The 17,386-nt window shown below is 47.1% G+C and overlaps 1 protein-coding gene across 10 annotated transcripts in view; it reads left to right on the forward strand.

The window, feature by feature from the left end:
- EXOC6B (exocyst complex component 6B) overlaps positions 1 to 17,386 on the forward strand; it is a 293,888-nt gene that overhangs the window by 96,446 nt on the left and 180,056 nt on the right. For 7 of the 10 annotated variants that reach the window (XM_035547427.2, XM_035547428.2, XM_050710618.1 and 4 more), the window contains exon 7: positions 14,362 to 14,433. The exons of the other annotated variants lie outside the window; for them this stretch is intronic. In XM_035547427.2, coding sequence (XP_035403320.1) covers positions 14,362 to 14,433 — 72 coding nt within the window. The remainder of the gene's footprint in view (positions 1 to 14,361; positions 14,434 to 17,386) is intronic. 10 annotated transcript variants of the gene reach the window in all.

The following is a 17,386-nucleotide window of genomic DNA, read 5'->3' on the forward strand; positions in this document are numbered from 1 at the left end:
GGTTATTATGGAGTTTTTTTAAAGAAGACAGATACTTCTGTCAGCGGTTGCAGTGTCGGCTTCCAGAGTGTGTTTGGGAAACACTCCTTTCTTTGTTAAAATAGCATCAGGACCTGGGCCCTGGGAGCACTGAGAGGCTCAGAGCATCTGATGTGCAGCCAGCCAGCAAAGCCCTGGGTGTTCTTCTGTTCAACACGTGTGCACAAATTGATTATAAAATTCCCCCAGATATGGTTAATGTTATGCCTTTTTTTAGCAGAAGCCTTATCTATGCCTTAACGTCCAGGGAAGAAGGCTTGCTCTGGAGTATCTTGCTTTGGACTCCTGTATTTAAGGAAAGGTTCTGCGGGTTGCATCATTGCAAACAGTGAACAAGCTTGAAATTTTATTTCTTCGGATGAGGCCCCTGCTGGAGAAAACGGTTCTTGACTAGATCAGAAATGGTGCTTGGGGGGTTGGTTTCTTTCATTAAGACGGTTCCCAAGTTGTGTGGTTGAGTAGGTTACGGCACTTCTTCTGCATGTGTCTGATGTGAACGCTGTGCTTGGGAGAAGCGGATTCCCTATAATCCAATCCATGGGAGCTACGTTCGTTCTTTTACTGTCAGCGATGCACGGGTTTGGTATGGGTTTGAGTAGGTCTTGAGGCTGCTGGCAAGATGAGGTGACAGAGGTCTGACTGCAGTAACAAGGCTGGTTTGGAGACTGGAGCCGTGCTTGGAGGAGCCCCTGCATCCCGAGGTACGGGGATCTCTGAGGGCTGAGATGTCTCAGCGTGGTTCTGGGTGAGCTCATTTGCTTCTGTAACTTCTCAGTTTTCATAGCTGATAGAGTACATCCCTGAGAAGGGGAGTAAAAGCTTGAACAGTTTGATCTAAAATTGAAACATTTTGCAGAGCCTAATTAAACAAAGTCATGATTTTTACGTAAAACCCTGTCCCAGGCCTTCAAACAACTTTTTAAATACCGGCTTCAGTGGAGAGCCGTGCCTAATCAGCCCTTGAAAGAAGCAGAGAGCGATGGGTGTTGAAAGGCAGCGGCTCGAGCTTGGCGAGGGGATCCAGCGACCACAAGTGTTGAAATTTGCACGGAACACGAGGAGGGCTTTGATCAAAACACAGCCCAAACTTCCACAGCTTGGGACGCGACCAAGAGCACTAAGCTAGCAGCAGTGGAAGAAGGTTTTGGAGAGACTTCAGAGGTTCCAATGGCAGCGTTGCAGCCTGTAATCTCAGTAGAAAACTGGCTTGATGTAATTAACAGCATAGCAATGCAATCCATGTCAGGACAGTCCCTTCCCTCTCCTTCTGAGAACCTCTGGGCTCTTTCTGTTCTTTAGTCAGCAGCGTTTCTTCCAAACCCAGTCATACCTTGAACGCAAAAGAGGAAGGAGGTGAGATGTGGCCAAGGGAATGTGGAAAGGATGTGGCCTGAGCTTTCCGGATGGAAGATCTTGACATGTGCCTTGGTTTGGCTACAAAGGATGGGGTGGAAATGGAGCTACAGAACTTATGGGGGGGAAGTATTTTGTAAAAAAAAAAAATATACATATATATATAAAAAGTATTTTGTACCTGCACCCAGTGGTTGGTTTAGTTCATTGGAAGATGTGGGTACGTAAATATGATGACCCAGTCCATAATTTGTCAGGTTCTCAAGTTAAGGTAGTGTGGCTTTTTGAGGCTTGATGACATTTGCCCTCATGTTAGGCAATCTACAGCATGATTTCTGAACTGTCAGCAAGTCTTTCTGGACTCTCAGGCCCTTTGACCTCCTGTTACCCTTATATTTAACGTTAGTTAATCCATTATTTAAGTGGACGGTAAGCGGGATTAGCAGTGGATGAACGCTGGAAGAGTGAGTGGTTGTTAAAAAAAAATAAATTTTATTCTCGAGCCTGGGCTAGGGCACGTGAAGGTGGAGATGCAGCCAGGATTGGGCCACCGCACGGGGAGAGAAGGCAGCTGTCCTGAAGCCGAAGCAGGAGGCAAGAGATGGAGGGCAGCCCTCTGCTGAGTGCATCTCCTAGACAGAGGGGCCGTGGCCGCAGCAGTTGGTTGCAAACGGGGATGGTCCTGTTGGATTGCCCTGGGCAGAGCTTCGGGTGAGTTTCCTCCTGGTAGGTCTTTGCGGCTGCGTGGCTGTGAAATGCCTTCGCATCCTCAGCTGAGAAGTGCTTTGTGCCAACGGACTTTGCTGACTTAGACAGAAGTGAAGTGGGCGTGGGGCGCAGTGACTCCAACGCCAAATGCCTCACTTGAGGAGGTGGTGGAGTGGTTCTCCCCTGCTATGTTTTAACAGGTTTGAGGGTATAAAAAGTCATTCTTGTAATTGGCCTTCACAATTCTGAAACACATTCAGGATTGTAGTCTCTAAAATGTTAATGTTTAGACCCAAGCCTATCTGTTAAATACTAGCGGTTGTGCTGTGCCCGCTGATTCAGGAGAAGCACACCCTGTGCAATCAGTGAGTTATCCACGTGATCTTTGTGCTGTTGCAGAGAGGCACATTTAATTAGTACTGAAACAATTATCTCGACAAGTAAGTCAGACTCGGAACAATAACATTTTCCCAGTTACTGTGTGGTAGCCAGATGCTAATGCAGACTGCTATTAAGGGCTTGGCTTGCCGCTCTTGAGGTTGCTGGCAGGTAATGAGTGTATTTTTCCCATTTGGAGGTTTGGATTTCAGTGTTCTGGGAATTAGGCCCACTGGGATGTCCAGTCGATGTTTCAGTGTGAATGGAAGAGCTTTTTGTTCCTGCTAGGAAATATTTCTGCCTGTTGCCAAATACCAGGATGCAAATAGAAATATACGTGCTGGCGTACGGGTCGGGCTGGCGACAGAGCGAAAGCTAAACCAGGGAGGGAGCTTTCCAGAACTGAACGTAGACACTCACGATTTGGTAAAAACAAGCTGTGTTGGTAACCTCGTTGCAGTCTTCCACAATTGCTGGTGCTTTTGGTCGCCTCCCCCCGTGCACAAGCGGACGAGGCCGATAGCCGTTGCCAGTGGTGATCTACAGCGGGTTCAGTAGGTGGGTCTGGTGTGCTCGAGGCTTTGTGCTGTCCAAAACCAGAAGTAATGAGTTGCAAATGGTGAATGAGGTCTTGCCCTGCCAACATCCCTCATCCTGTGTGTGCGTTGCAGCTCACATATTAAGGTTTTTTCCTGCTTTGGCGCGTTGACTCTTGGTGAAGGATTGCTCACGTGGACCTAATGAAGGTTGCTGTGTGGGTCTGCAGCGCTGCATCCGTGAAGGCAGAAAGTGTCGTTGGAGCGGATCCATGTTGCAAATGGGAAAGCCAAAGGAAACGAATCGAGCACCAGAGATGTTTTGGGGGTTATGGATGGTGGCGCAGTGGAGAGTGAGAGTTAGTCAGCCATGGTCATCAGCGGGAGCTGGGTGCAGAATCTGATGGATGGAGGAGTGGGGAAAGAGCCCAGTCTGGCCCCTGGTGTGGCCAGGAAGGTCTGAGCAGCAGAGGCCCAAACTTCAGTCCCCTTCTTGGGGGAGGACTGAAGGTGGGCTGTGGGCCAGAGAACAGCCATGCTCCCAGTGCCGGCGGCTCTGCAGGACCTGGGTTTGACGCTCGGTTGGACCAGGGGAGCTGAGCAGAAACAGACATGCTGCTTTCATGTCCAACCTCTTGGCTGTTTGCCTCAGTAGGTTGGTAGGAGCCTGGTGTGAAGCCTCCTGTCGGCGTCTGGTTTATTTTAGGCCTGACACTGATGGTTATCGGGATCCTTCACTGCAGAGCCCCGCTTTGCCTGGTGAGTGCCCCAGGCCCTGCAGCTCATCGCTGTGCAGGGGGAAAACAAAATGTCGACTGGGCCCTATTGCCCGAGGCACTGTCTTCATCCACAGCAGGCAGGTAGGAGGACAGGGAGCAGGAGGGAGCTGTGATGTGCTCAGGCAGGTGACAACTGCCAGCGATTTGTGCTAAGTTCGAGGCGACACCAGGTCTTGTGGCGACACCAGGTCTTGTGGCGACACCAGGTCTTGTGGCGACACCAGGTCTGCGGTGACACCAGGTCTTGTGGCAACGCCAGGTCTTGTGGCAACGCCAGGTCTTGTGGCGACACCAGCTCTGTGGCGACACCAGGTCTTGTGGCGACACCAGGTCTTGTGGCGACACCAGGTCTTGTGGCGACACCAGCTCCATGGTGACACCAGGTGTGCGGTGACACCAGGTCTTGTGGCAACGCCAGGTCTTGTGGCGACACCAGCTCTGTGGCGACACCAGGTCTGCGGCGACACCAGGTCTTGTGGCGACACCAGGTCTTGTGGCGACACCAGCTCCATGGTGACACCAGGTGTGCGGTGACACCAGGTCTTGTGGCAACGCCAGGTCTTGTGGCGACACCAGGTCTGCGGCGACACCAGGTCTTGTGGCAACGCCAGGTCTTGTGGCGACACCAGCTCTGTGGCGACACCAGGTGTGCGGTGACACCAGGTCTTGTGGCAACGCCAGGTCTTGTGGCGACACCAGCTCTGTGGCGACACCAGGTGTGCGGTGACACCAGGTCTTGTGGCAACGCCAGGTCTTGTGGCGACACCAGCTCTGTGGCGACACCAGGTGTGCGGTGACACCAGGTCTTGTGGCAACGCCAGGTCTTGTGGCGACACCAGGTCTTGTGGCGACACCAGGTCTTGTGGCGACACCAGGTCTTGTGGCGACACCAGGTCTTGTGGCGACACCAGCTCCATGGTGACACCAGGTGTGCGGTGACACCAGGTCTTGTGGCAACGCCAGGTCTTGTGGCGACACCAGCTCTGTGGCGACACCAGGTGTGCGGCGACACCAGGTGTGCGGCGACACCAGGTCTTGTGGCGACACCAGGTCTTGTGGCGACACCAGCTCTGTGGTGGCACCAGGTCTGCGGCGACACCAGGTCTGTGGTGGCACCAGGTCTGTGGTGGCACCAGGTCTGTGGTGACACCAGGTCTGCGGCGACACCAGGTCTGTGGTGGCACCAGGTCCGTGGTGACACCAGGCCGTGTGTGTCCCGCCATGCTCGGTGCCCTCCAGCAGCCCTCACAACTCCGTTCCCTGCCTGCCTGCTTTATGATGTGAGCCTGTAGGGAAAGTGGGCCTTTTTCCCTCCCGTCAGCCCTGCCCATCTTCTGCATCTCCATCCACCACCCAGGTTATGGGGCAGCCATGGGGCTGCTGTTGGGCTCGGCCTGCAGAGGCCGTGGGAGGGCAGCAGGCCGCGGGGCTTTGAGAACCCCCTGCCACCTGCGAGCTCCTTGGGAGCCAGGCTCCCGGTGGAGGTGGGCCGCTGCCTCCAGCCCAGATGGTGGATCTGGTTTAAATAAAGGCAGTGGAAAATACCCAGTGTTCCCTTTAGCTTGTGAAACGAGAGCAAAGTGCGGCGTTGTGTTTTTTCTTTTCTTTTTTTTTTTTTTTTTTTTCCTTTTGCTCCTTTTCGTCCTCCTCCTCCTTTCCCCCTTCCCCGAGGTCAGATTTTAATGTGGGGCTTTAACAAGAGTCAGAATCGAGGTATTAAGGAGGTGGCCTTTAATATGCCGAAGCATTTTTCCGTTTGTTAGATTAACCCCGAAGTTTTAGGAAGGGGGGGGTGGGCGGAGGCTTGGAATAATCTATCTTTTACTGTGCACAAATTAGTGCTGGCGGGAGGAGGGAAATGCTTGACTGGAGCACTACAAAGCGTGCCGTGGGGAGCAGCCTGGGGAGGGCAGGCAGGGAGCCTCTGTTGGGGAGGCTTCGACCTCCGGCCCATGAACCCGGGCTTTGAGATCGGGATCCCACTGCTGAGTGCACGGATTAAGTCACAGTCTCTACTTTATAATCCGTTTAGAACTGGGTTTGAATAAAATGCCCGATTTCTGTCCCGCTGACTCATGGTTACCCTGACGGGATGTGTATGTCTGAACACAGCCAGCGCTGAGGAGCACTTAAGTGAAAGGACCAAGCAAATCTTGGTAATTTCTTGTCCACATCTGATGTGATCTCCTTCCCAGTAAGAAAGCTGTGTGGATGAAGAGCTTTGGACTCCTAACAGAGTCTTAGAGCAACCGAATCTTTGGCCTCCAGCTTTGAGGGAAATCAGTTGATGTAAGTGATGCCACCTCTGAGGATGTGTGTGTCTCTAGGAGCCAATGCTACGCGAGTTTCTGCTTTTTGAGCACTTAATATGTAAGCAGAGAGCTCACAGGTCCTCAGCTGAGGTTTCACAGGGTTTTTTAAAGGCTTGATAACTTCAGAAGACTTGATGTGATGTGTGGGACAATGCGGGGCTCAGGAACAATTCTTCCTAGCAGCAAGTGCCTCCTGGCCCAGTAAAGCAGCCACCTCCTGGGCAAATTCCCTGCCTGCAAGAGAAGAGGCTGCAGAGAGCTTAAACAGTCCGATGCGAGCCAGTAGGTGCGTTCAGGAACCTGAAGGTACAGCTGCTCAGGGAGTTTGTTGTAGCTGTAAGGCTGGTCACAGCGACACATCCTGCCTGGGCTGTTAGCAAACGGTTCTCTCCCCGTGTCTTCCTTGCAGGTGCTCCAGGATGGCTGGGTAACCACACAACCAGACTGCAATCTTTGTGGAAGTCCAAAAAGGTTTTGGGTCTAGATGATAGGAAATCAGATGAACTGTGGTCACAAGCCATTTTTTGGGTTTTGCTACAAAATTGTGTCTGGCAGAGCGGCCTTTGGTAGTGTAGCTTGTGAAAGAATTGGCAGCTCCGTCAGCTACGGGTCATTCTGTTTGCCGTTTGATGTATGTTTTGTGGCTAGCTGTTTCTTCCTTCCCTTTCTCCCCCCTTTACTTTGTGCTTTAAATCAAAATTCCCGACGGCTGTGGTCACAGTGCTTGGGGGAGCAAGTGAAATAAAACGAGCGGACCATAACGGACCCCTCTGTCTTGCCCATAAGAATTGGGCTGAATGGTTGCAATTCATCCATCTCTTCTTGTTCGATGCTGTCTGGAGAACAACCGTGCCTCTAAATTCACCAAAATGTGAATGAAACATCTGGTTAAAGACTCATGACTTTCATAGCATAGTGCAAGGGTAAAGTACCATATATTAAAGGATTCTGCACATTTGTTTTCTCTAGCAGGAATCAGGGTGTTTGCTTGTTAGAAAAGGTCAGAGCAGTCACTGCAGTAGCATTTCCCTGCGTTCTGCTCTGCTTTATTCATTTTACATACCGGTGAGTGCGCCCTTGGAGATGAAAGGCAGCCTTTTCTGGCTACTGGGACTGTGAAGCCACAAGCAGCTTTACCTCCTCTTTCTGGATGTTGCTTCATCAATGCCATTTCCTATACACGTGTTTTTAAAAAGATGTGAAATCCTACCACACTGACCTTAAACTAACACAGGTTCACAGGGTTTTGAATAAAAGAAGAATGTGAGAAGAATGTGTCTGGGGTTCTAATATTGGATATTTATTATTTGAATAGGCTTTGTTAGGATTGCATCCTGTTAATGCTGTGGGTACTAAATGAGCGTAAGATCTGGGATGGACAGGAGATCGCTTTGTTACTCCTTCTTACCGGTGGCTGTGACTAGTGTGCTGATGCTTATTCCACTTAATGTGCAACACTTGTGTAAGCAGCATGTTCATTTACACATGGGTGAGTTATCTCAGTGATGTGCAGACGTTAGATCACACCTACCATTGCTTCCACTAGTGAGGAAGAATAACCTGTAGGTATAATAACCTATCTACACAGCGAGCTTCCATTCAGGAGGCAAAAAAGACGCTGGGAACAACGGCGTTCAGGAGCTGAAGGCAGCGATGCTTGCAGAGACGAGCGCTACTGCAGGGAGCAGTGTGAGCAGGGATCCAGCAGCCTCTGTGCAGGATGCGACCTTTTGTGGAGCTCTTTGGAGCCGGTTCCTTCAGCATCCCACGTCGGTGCCTCTCGGATGGGAGGTGCATCGGCAGGGCCGGGGCTGGTGGGGCGGAATGGGCAGAGCAGCAGCAAACGTCACTTGGGAGACTCCTAATGAAAGTTGTTAGGAAATGCTGTTTAAAAGGCAAAAAACCACAGGTGGTGAGACACTAGAGTCATCATACTCCAAATATTTGAAGAATGGCATTTTGAGCAGAGACCTGCAGTGTTTGCAGTTAGCTGCATTGACATGATGGAGTTTGATCCCCAAATTCCTCGCAGGTAGCTGCGTCAGGCAGTGGAAGAGAAGAGTAACGTAAAGGGAAGTCACAGAAGTCGAGTGCTTTTCTTTGGCCTAGGGTTTTTAACTGTACCTTTAACTTCCACACACTTTTCTGTTTTCCCTGTTAGACCATTCCTTGACCCAAAGGGATTTACCAAGAGGTCTGATAACTTGCTGTATACAAATGAAACTCGATGTGCTTAATGTCCCTGTATCTAACCGTGCCTGGGTGCTGTGATCCCAGCACTGCAGCATCAGTTTGGAGTAAAGGCATGGGAGTTTTGTCACCAAGAGCCAGTACCAAAGTTTTTATCTTCTCTGTATCCAGAGGTGTTTTACGTGACCCAGAAATCTAAGAAATGTCTGTTGGCCCCTAATGACCTGGTGGTGCTCATTGGTTTGGTTTGGGTCTTCCTAAATTGCCACTTAAATATGGGTTTGCTGGCTGGCAGCGGGTGTAGGGTAGGGAGGGTTGGGCACGAGCGGGGCTGAGAAGCAGCCTGGGGAAACGCAAACCTTCTGGAGTGTAAAAGGTGAACGTTGCTCCCATCAGATTCAGAAATCCTGACTACAGCTGGCAGTAATACCTTCTGTAAATACATCCTAGGTTGCCAGGCACATTGAGGTGCCCCTCTTTCCATTTTAGCTCAATTTTTGGGATCTTAGAAAGGCAATGAAAACGCATTCGTTTGTTCTGCAATAGGCTTCGAGATCCTGAAGACCTGAAGGGGTTCAGAGGTCCTCGGGGTGCGATCGAGCCTCCCTTTGCTGCATCTGCCCCGTTTCTGCAGAATAACTTAGTCCTCAGCCCTCGGACCGCGTGGTGCAGGTTTCCAGGGCAAGGTTTTGTACTTCAGTGGGTTTGCTGTAAAGATGAAAGAACCCCTTGCAGAGAGGTAAGCTCGCTCCAGAGAGCCCTGCGCTTAATAAACGCTTTTTAGTGCTGTTGCTAAAGGTTTTATTTATTGGCTGTGAGGCTGAAGCTACTGATGTCAGTGTAGCCCGGTGAGCGGGGAATGAGGATAATTACCAGGAAACTATTATGTGGCCTTGAGCAAAACTGCTCTCCCTTCTTGGCCGGTTGTGCTGCAGATCTCGCAAGGAGACCTCATTCCTCACCGTGGCTGAAAGGGGGAAGTGGCAGAGTAAGTGCTTTCCCGGCCGGAGGCCGAGCACCAGCGTGTGTCTGCGGGGCTGGTGTGCGGGACCTGGACGCGGCTCGGAGGCCTGGACCCTGAGTCTTTTGATCTTGTTTTAAAAAAACATTACTTATTTTTAGTAAACCATGGTGAATATTAACTGGAGAGACTCCTGTCTGGTAACGTTGCCCTGAATGTGGTTTATTCGGCACGTTGTGCAGCGCCCGCTTATTGTTCCATAACACAACAGCAAAACACTTAACCAAAAAAAGTGATGTAAAACCCCCCCGGAGCTGAGCTGCTTCACAGATGTACCTTTTCCACACCCGTGCATGTTTGCAGTGTCTCTCAGCTTGCCAACTGTGTGCACATTGCACCATTCGGCCTGCCTTGCACGTCTGCTCTGGTTCCTCCTGTGCTTTATTCCAGGTGTGCGGATGCCTTCAGCCTCCTCTCACAGGTTTCCTTGTGGTGGTGATGTTTCCTCTGGCAGGTTTGGGACCCCGTCTTGTCCTGGGGTGCTGAGAGGTAGTGCAGGTGTTGGTTGGGGTCCTGCATACCTGGGAGCCACACCAACAAGCAATGAGATGCGGCAAATGTTTTCAAGGCACTGAACGAGATATTGGAATAAGTCACTGGTACTTGGTGTGTTCAGTGTCTCAGAAGAGCACAAAGAATTTAATGAAAACAAGCAAACAAAAAGCCAAAACCAACAAACACGCACACAACCCCCTGCTCGGACTGCCGGATCTGTTTCAGATGAATATCTGAGTTCTTCGAAGGGGTAAAGTTTTTGATTTATTAATCACATTTCATTAATATCTGCAACTCCAAAACAGAAGTCTAGCCTGGTAGATGCTCCTTGTCTTTTATGACTTCATTTTTAGCTGCAGTTGGGAGACTTTTTATAGTATATTATTAGCATGCTGTCATCTTTTCTTGCTCTTCTTTCATGGCATTTGGGAGGTTTACTCCGTTTTGTTTACTGCTAGGGAGAATTCTGGAGGTGCATTCTGAGTTTGTGGTCTCACGGCCCCGTTCAGCACGTCAGCTTTCTCCTAGGTCAACCTTAAAAAAGCAAAGCAGCACCCCCCTCCTTCAAACATCCCCCAAAACTTCAACCGAAATACAATCCGAAACCGAAATACAATGATTAGGTATTATGGTCTACTTGACCATAGTCAAGGTCTAGACCTCTGTTTTAGTCTCAGCAACCAATATAAGACTGACTTATGAGTGCTTGATTTTGTTGAACAGGTTTTCTTCTCCTTCTCCTCCTTTTCCTTTTTTTGTTTTCTTTTTAATTTTAGGTGGTACCTTTTAAATGTACTTACACTTATTACTGAAAACGGTGGTAGAAAAATAATCCGCTTGCCATTTTAGGAGGAGAAATATATGAGAATGTAGAGATAGGATTCAATAAAAACTTTGAAGGCTGTCCAGGACACAAAGAAGGCTTCGTTTCTTTGAAGATGTGGAAAATTACAGTTCAGCTGGAAACCTCAGTGAAAACCAATTGGAAAGTATTGTTTATCAGAAATGCTGACCAAATGTGAACTTCAGGTCAGGTCGCTGGGTGGTAGCTGCTGAAAGCCATGCAGTGGGATTAGTTGTAGAATGGGTTGAGTTAGAGGCATCGCTTTAGCCTAATTTTGGTGGGGGCTTTGTTTGTGTCATGTAAATACGGAGGAATGTGCATGTCGTTTTTGATGCATAAAGTATGTTCTCAACGCATGCCTGAGAGCCTGGGAAAATCGTCCAGCCTTAACATAAAGCAGAGGTGCCTGATTTGGGCATGTCTTAGAAATTGAAGATACAGACGGAAGGAGGGTGAGCAGAGAAAATAAAAATTGATTTCCCATTCTCCCAGTGTGTACCCTTCCCAGCAGATCTTTAGCTGTCTGAAAACTGGGAGCGCTTTTAAAAAAAATATTGATTGTAAGTGCAATTACATGTTTATGGTTATTCTGCTCTTTAATGATGAGTACAGTCTTGTCCAATTCCCATATTCAAGTTGGTCTGGAATCTCTTGAGGCTGAATAAAACGTTTACATGTGTTTTCTGTTGGATTTAGGCATGGTGTTGCTCAGTACTGGTATGTCTCCTGTATAATAGTATAGGAATGCCTAGTTCATGTTCAGCCTGTCTTTCCATAATTAAATGCTTTGTTGTGATGGCTTATCTGCTGCTCACTTTATTGTAATGAAGAAGGAACCAGTACAGTCTTCCTCCTGCAGAGCAGCAGTCTCTCTGTTATCGTATGAGATAGATATTAAGCTCTTTTGGTCAGGTATGGCTCTTAAACATCTCACTTCTGATGATTTCGTCAGTGGATCTCTTTTCAGCCAGGCATAGTCGCCCCAGCAGAGTTGAAGAACATGGCAGATAAGTTGGTAAGAGCTGCCCAAAGACATGGTGGGCTGTTTCTACAGGCCTACAAAGGAAGGGGGTGGGGGTAGAGGCACTGGAACTAGAGAAATGCTACTGGGTGTCCTTGGGAGATGCCTCCAGGTACACAGAGTATCAAGGTAGGATGCAGTAAAAAAATCTGATGTTGAAATCATTTCCAGTGGACCTTAGGAGATGAGCTTTCTTGTGGTCAAAATCCACATGAGAACATAGGGACCTGACTTTTTTTCTCTGACAAATGAAAGGAAATTGCTTGGGGTGTTCTCTTCTGAATAAGATTTTTTTCATCTTGTGACCATTTATAGTGATCTGTCCTCTCCAGATGCTGTATCTTACAAGAAGCAGAGTAGTATAAGTGAGGTAAAAACCAATTCTTCAAGTGAACCATGTCATGAGTGTTATTTAGTGTCCTCATGGCAAGCGTTAATTGTATTTCACTTGCAAAGCGTCACTTTGTGCAATAGAAGTACCTGCCTGCCTGGAGCATCAGGGTTTTATACAGACGTTGACCTAATATTGCTAGAGTTATTCATAGTTTTGCTGTACAAAGATGATATGACTTTAGCCTTCTTTAGGGTTAGAAAACAGGATTTACAATACAATGCTCAAGGAACGTAGTGTCTTTATCAAAGAAGACAATTGCACCTTCTGCTTCTCTGGATATCTGTTAGAAAAAAATGGATAGTAGCTACTGTTCTAATACAAGCAGCCAAAGGTTTTATAACGTGCAACGGTGAAGGTCAAAGCTGGGTAAATGCACCCTGGTGGCATGGGAGCAGAGGAAATGAGCTACTGGAACAATCCATCGAGATCTGTGGTGGACATTGCATCATCCCAGGAAAACCCTTAAAATCAGAATGACTCATTTTGTATAAAAGCTTTATGTTCCAGTACAACCACAAGTACTGACCTTGAAGTAGGTATTAATTAGTGGATGACTCCTTGTCTGCGTTGTTCGAGGTGTCAGACTGCCTGACTACGGTGATCTCTTTAAACTTTATGCCTATAGGAATAATAGATTCATACTTCATGTTTTTCTTCTTATGGCAAAGACCAAATGAAAAAAAAAAAAGAGTTTAAAGAAAAAGTAAGTTGAGCGCAGCTCAGGGAGCCAAGGACTTTGTTCTGATTTTGACTCTGATAACACTCGCTGTGTGGCCTTGGGCAAGTTATTAATCCTTGGGAGCCACAGTTTGCCAATTTGTCTGATCTGGATAACTTCACTCGCCTAATAGGACGACGTGTTTTTAACATGCTGTTAATGTAAACGTGTAATAATTATCAGCTTTTTATGACTATTCTGTTTATGATGAAGGAGAATATTTGTATTTAGAGTGGATGCCCATTTTCCAGACCTACTTCATTTAACTCCTGGGAGATGTTTTGACTCTTCAAAAGAGGATTTTTCTTGACTTGGGGCCACCGCTGTGGTACTCTGTCCCGCCAAGTTCAATGTTCTTCTGGATAGAATAAAATGTGTTTATGGATTTTGATGAAACTTGGAAATTCTTGGATTGTTAATCCTGCCGTTTTACGGGAAAATGAATCAAGTTCTGACTCATGGAGGAGGACTGACCTTGGGGCAGAGGGGAGCATTGTACACACCCCAGCTTGGGTTACCAGGAAAGGATTTCTTTGGTCATCTGAGGCATCTGTGTATTCTTGTTGAATTATTACCATTGCGTGGTATGAAATGGTGCAGTAAAGGATGAGACACGGTTTTGGTGCCGCTCTCCCTATTTTCACTCCTTGTTACTATGTATATACAATTTTTTACTCCCCCACACCAGCCATTTCTAGGCTTCAGTGTTGGCTGCTTGTTCAGTCCATAGCAAGGTGTTTGGGCAGTTTAAAGGACATCAGTTTCTCTTCTCATTTAAATCGAATTTTTCCTGTGGATTATGTTTTACTTTAAATGTTCACAAAATCTAAAAGGTCAACAAACCAAACCCTAATGGTGCACAGTGGGTGGTAGTCTTCTCCAGATATGTTTGCTCAAGGTAGAGGAACAAGTCAAGGTACAATGCTGCTAATTTTCTCAGCCCATAGGCTTTCAAATTCTGGCATTTCTGCAATGCCAGTTGAATGTTTTTAAGTATTACCTAACGCAGCTCCTAGGAGAAACCCCTTCCTTGCTCCTCCGTTTGGGTCTGTGTGCCTTGTTCATCTTGGGGCAATCTGTAGATGTGTGCTAATGGAGCTCCGTGTTCCCTGCAGAGCCTGGCAGCCCCTTTTGTCCCTTCTAACCCTTCAACCACCGAAGCTCTGCTCTGCCCCAGCTGCTTTCCCAGTCTGGTCGCGCTGTGCTCTCGTCTCTGGTGGCTTTGAACACAAGGCTGCCCGTTCCTTCAGCTTTTGCTGGTCTTTTGAGTCCCAAGCTGGTATTTCACCTTTCCATTCCCTCCTAACCTTTAGATGTTTCCGAATGCATCCCCATGCCCTGTCCATCCAGGTTTATTAACTGCAGATGTCGTTTTTTGTCTTGCCCAGGACTTAAAATTCCCTCCAAGTTTGTAGCCTTCAGTTGGCGAACACCTTAACGTGGTGCCACTGGCAGGCTTCGGTGCCCTTTACTTCCACTCTTCTTGGCTTTTTGTTTCCTGTCTGCTTGCTCCGTCTTCTGTGCTTTGTTGTTGTTTCCTCTCTTTTAATGTTTGTTTCCTTCATTTCCTAAGGATTGCAGATACAATCAGTGGAAAATAATTGCCAAGATATTCTTCAGTCTTCTGCTCTCTCCAAATATTAAGGTACTTTGCACTTGATATGTCTATCCTTTTAATAACTCTCTTTGGTAATAACGTGTACCTAATTTCAAGTCTACCTCTGGCTTTCTTTGGTTACTTGCTCTGATTTTTGTGGCACTAACCTGCAAATCTGGGTGCCCTAGCTGAGCACTTGGAGCTCACTAACCTCTGCCGTGGTAGAAGAAATCAGTCAAGTCCTGCCTCCCATTGGAAAAACACCAGATTTTCCGGTGTGGTCATCTGCCGTGGTCTGCCAGACCAGTTACTCACCAGTCTTCTTGGATTTGGACACCAGGACTAAACCAAATATATTAGGAGAAGTTACGACAACATTTCCACGCTCGTACACCTACAATGTACTATCTACTAAATTAAAAAAGGCTCACCTTGATGCCTGCCATTTCTCTTCTGATAGCAATTCAAGAGAATGAGTGTTCTGCATGCCTGTGGTAGGCTTACCTCATTTAGCAGTGCAGAACTGAGATCTTACTGAGCAAATTTTCTTACAGTTCTGCATTTTGGGGAGGTGGGATTGGGGAAATATACCCCTTCCTTCCCCATTGGAATGTTTTACTCTCTATGTGCTTAAAAAAAAGAAACCGATGATAATTTCAACCGGCCATTGATTTCTTCATGTATCCTCTTGCTTCCCATATCACTTATCTATACATCCTAACACCAGATTTTTGTTTGTTGGCCTCAGTTTTTCTGTTTATTCCATTTGTCATGTTCCTTTTTTCTTGCCTTTATAGCTTCCTTAACTTCCATCTGAGCCAGGTTGCCTTTTAACTAGTGTGGCCGCCTTTTTCAGTTGTGGCATTGTGGCTTTTTGAGCATCTAGTTAAAATGTTCTTAAACAATTTTCAATTAGTCTTCATATTTTTCTGATTACATTCTTTTTCCCAACTGATTTGGCTCATAATTGTTTTCAGCTTGGTGAAACTGGCCTTTATAAAAGTGTGTGTATATATGTGTGTATGTATACATGTGTGTGTGTACTGTTGGTAACGATAATGTGTTTTATTCTTAATTTAATTTTTTTGTTGGCATATAAATGTGTGTCATGGTGACTTGCATCTTAGCTATCAAAAATAAGTGGGATAAAACACATCTGCCTATTTAAAAACTCATGTTGTCTCTGTTTCCGAATGGACACGTGGATTCTGGCTTCGGGGTTTGTTGGCGTCTGGCAAACGGTGCTTCCTTGGCCATGTGGCATAATCCGCAGCCCTTCGATGTCTGAACCACCCCAGAGGTCAGTGCCTGCTTTGCTTGGGAGCGATTTAAGGAAATAAGTGCTGCCTTCACGCCGGCTCCAAAGTGCCACTGTCCGCGTAGGAGCGGCGTGCTCGATGGCCCGGGAGGACAGGAGAAGGCAGCGCTGTGCCCTGCAAACCTGGTGGAAGAGGAGGAAGGGGCAGCGTGTGCTCGTACCTCTCACCCCAACCCATCACTGCCTGTGGTGGGAAGGTGGAAATTTCATGCGAATGATGCGGAGAAGTGAAGGAAAGCACAAGGTACTGCATAGGGTCAGCGCAGCATGGCTGGAGGCTGGTGGGAGTCGAGGAAGGGTTGCTTGGAGGTCTTTTTCTGTTCCCTTCGTGTCAACATGAAACCAAACTGGGCTCGGATAAAACTTGAAGTGGAGCAAACAGGAGAGGGAGGAGAACCAGGGTACAACAGCACCGCGTGGCTGGAGGGCAGGTGGAGCTCCTGGGCTCCTCTTCCGCCAGCACGGCCTCAGTGAAAGGTCCTACACCGGCAACGAGCGTCTTTCTGGAGCCTTGCATGACAGATAACGCCTTGGTTGGATCGAGCCTGCAGCACGGGGACTCGTTCAGAGGCTCTGATGGAAGGGACCGTCCCAGATTACCCCTCGGATGACCTTTTGCTTGAGCTGGATGGAAGTGATCAGCACCGCGAATGTAAATGATCAGCAGTTGGGCTCCATCTGCAGCTGGTTAATTACCCGTTCACACAATATGTTGTTAGGGGTCATCTGTTTCCAGTTTCATCATAAACAGAAGTAAATGTCGAGAACATATTTTTCTACATCCAGTTTCACTTGTTGTGGATACTTGAAATAGTTTGCAACCCACATCTTTTGGTTTTTGAGGAGAGCTTTTGGCCAGAGAACCCTGTGACCATTTGAGATTTTTTTTTTTAAAAAAGTGCCCCGGAGGTTGCATTGTAGGGACTTTCCTTATGCAAAACATAAAAGTGCTGTTTTTTCAAATTATAACCATATTTTTCATTAAAATCAGTTGGAGTCCCAATAAACAATCGACTCCGAAAATTTTCCAAATGTTTGCTGCAGTGCTGTTTCTATTTTTAATTATTTTTTAAAAACGTGTTTTCCTTAAAATCACAGCTTGGCTTATAATTTAAAGAAGTGATCTAGTAAATCAGAAAAAATGCAGAAGTATATAGCTTCTTATTACAATATAATTAAAACCTACTGGAGATTCCAACGTGAGGATACTTCTGTAGGAGCATCCGATGATTCCTTCCATTTGGCTTATCATGGGAACTTTCTTTTTGTTGCCGACTCTCCTCAAAGATCCCTCCAGTGTGTTTATACATTTGTTTTATATAAATTGAGAGCTGTGTACACGTAGAGACGCCAGAAGCTCTGCAAAGTAGCTGTGAGGCACAGAAGTGCCTGGTTCATAGACACCAAGGCACGGTTTCCACACTGCAGCAGTCTTTGGTGTTGTTGTTTTTAGTTCTTATTCACAGTTTTATTCGGTGTCTGGCTACCTAGTACAAGATTTGTTTGCTGTCTTAAGAGGAAACAAACAAACAAAGCAACAAAACAAACCTAACAAACAAACCACTCAGAACAACAAACTAGTTTTATTTCAGAAGTTGTCATACTTGCTTTATACAAAGCAAGTAAGGATCTCTTTGCAGGATACATAGGATTATTTTTGCTGTTGAAATGTACTGCAGGCTG

This window comes from Cygnus atratus, chromosome 4 (genome assembly GCF_013377495.2).
Source record: "Cygnus atratus isolate AKBS03 ecotype Queensland, Australia chromosome 4, CAtr_DNAZoo_HiC_assembly, whole genome shotgun sequence".
Lineage (NCBI taxonomy): Eukaryota > Metazoa > Chordata > Aves > Anseriformes > Anatidae > Cygnus > Cygnus atratus.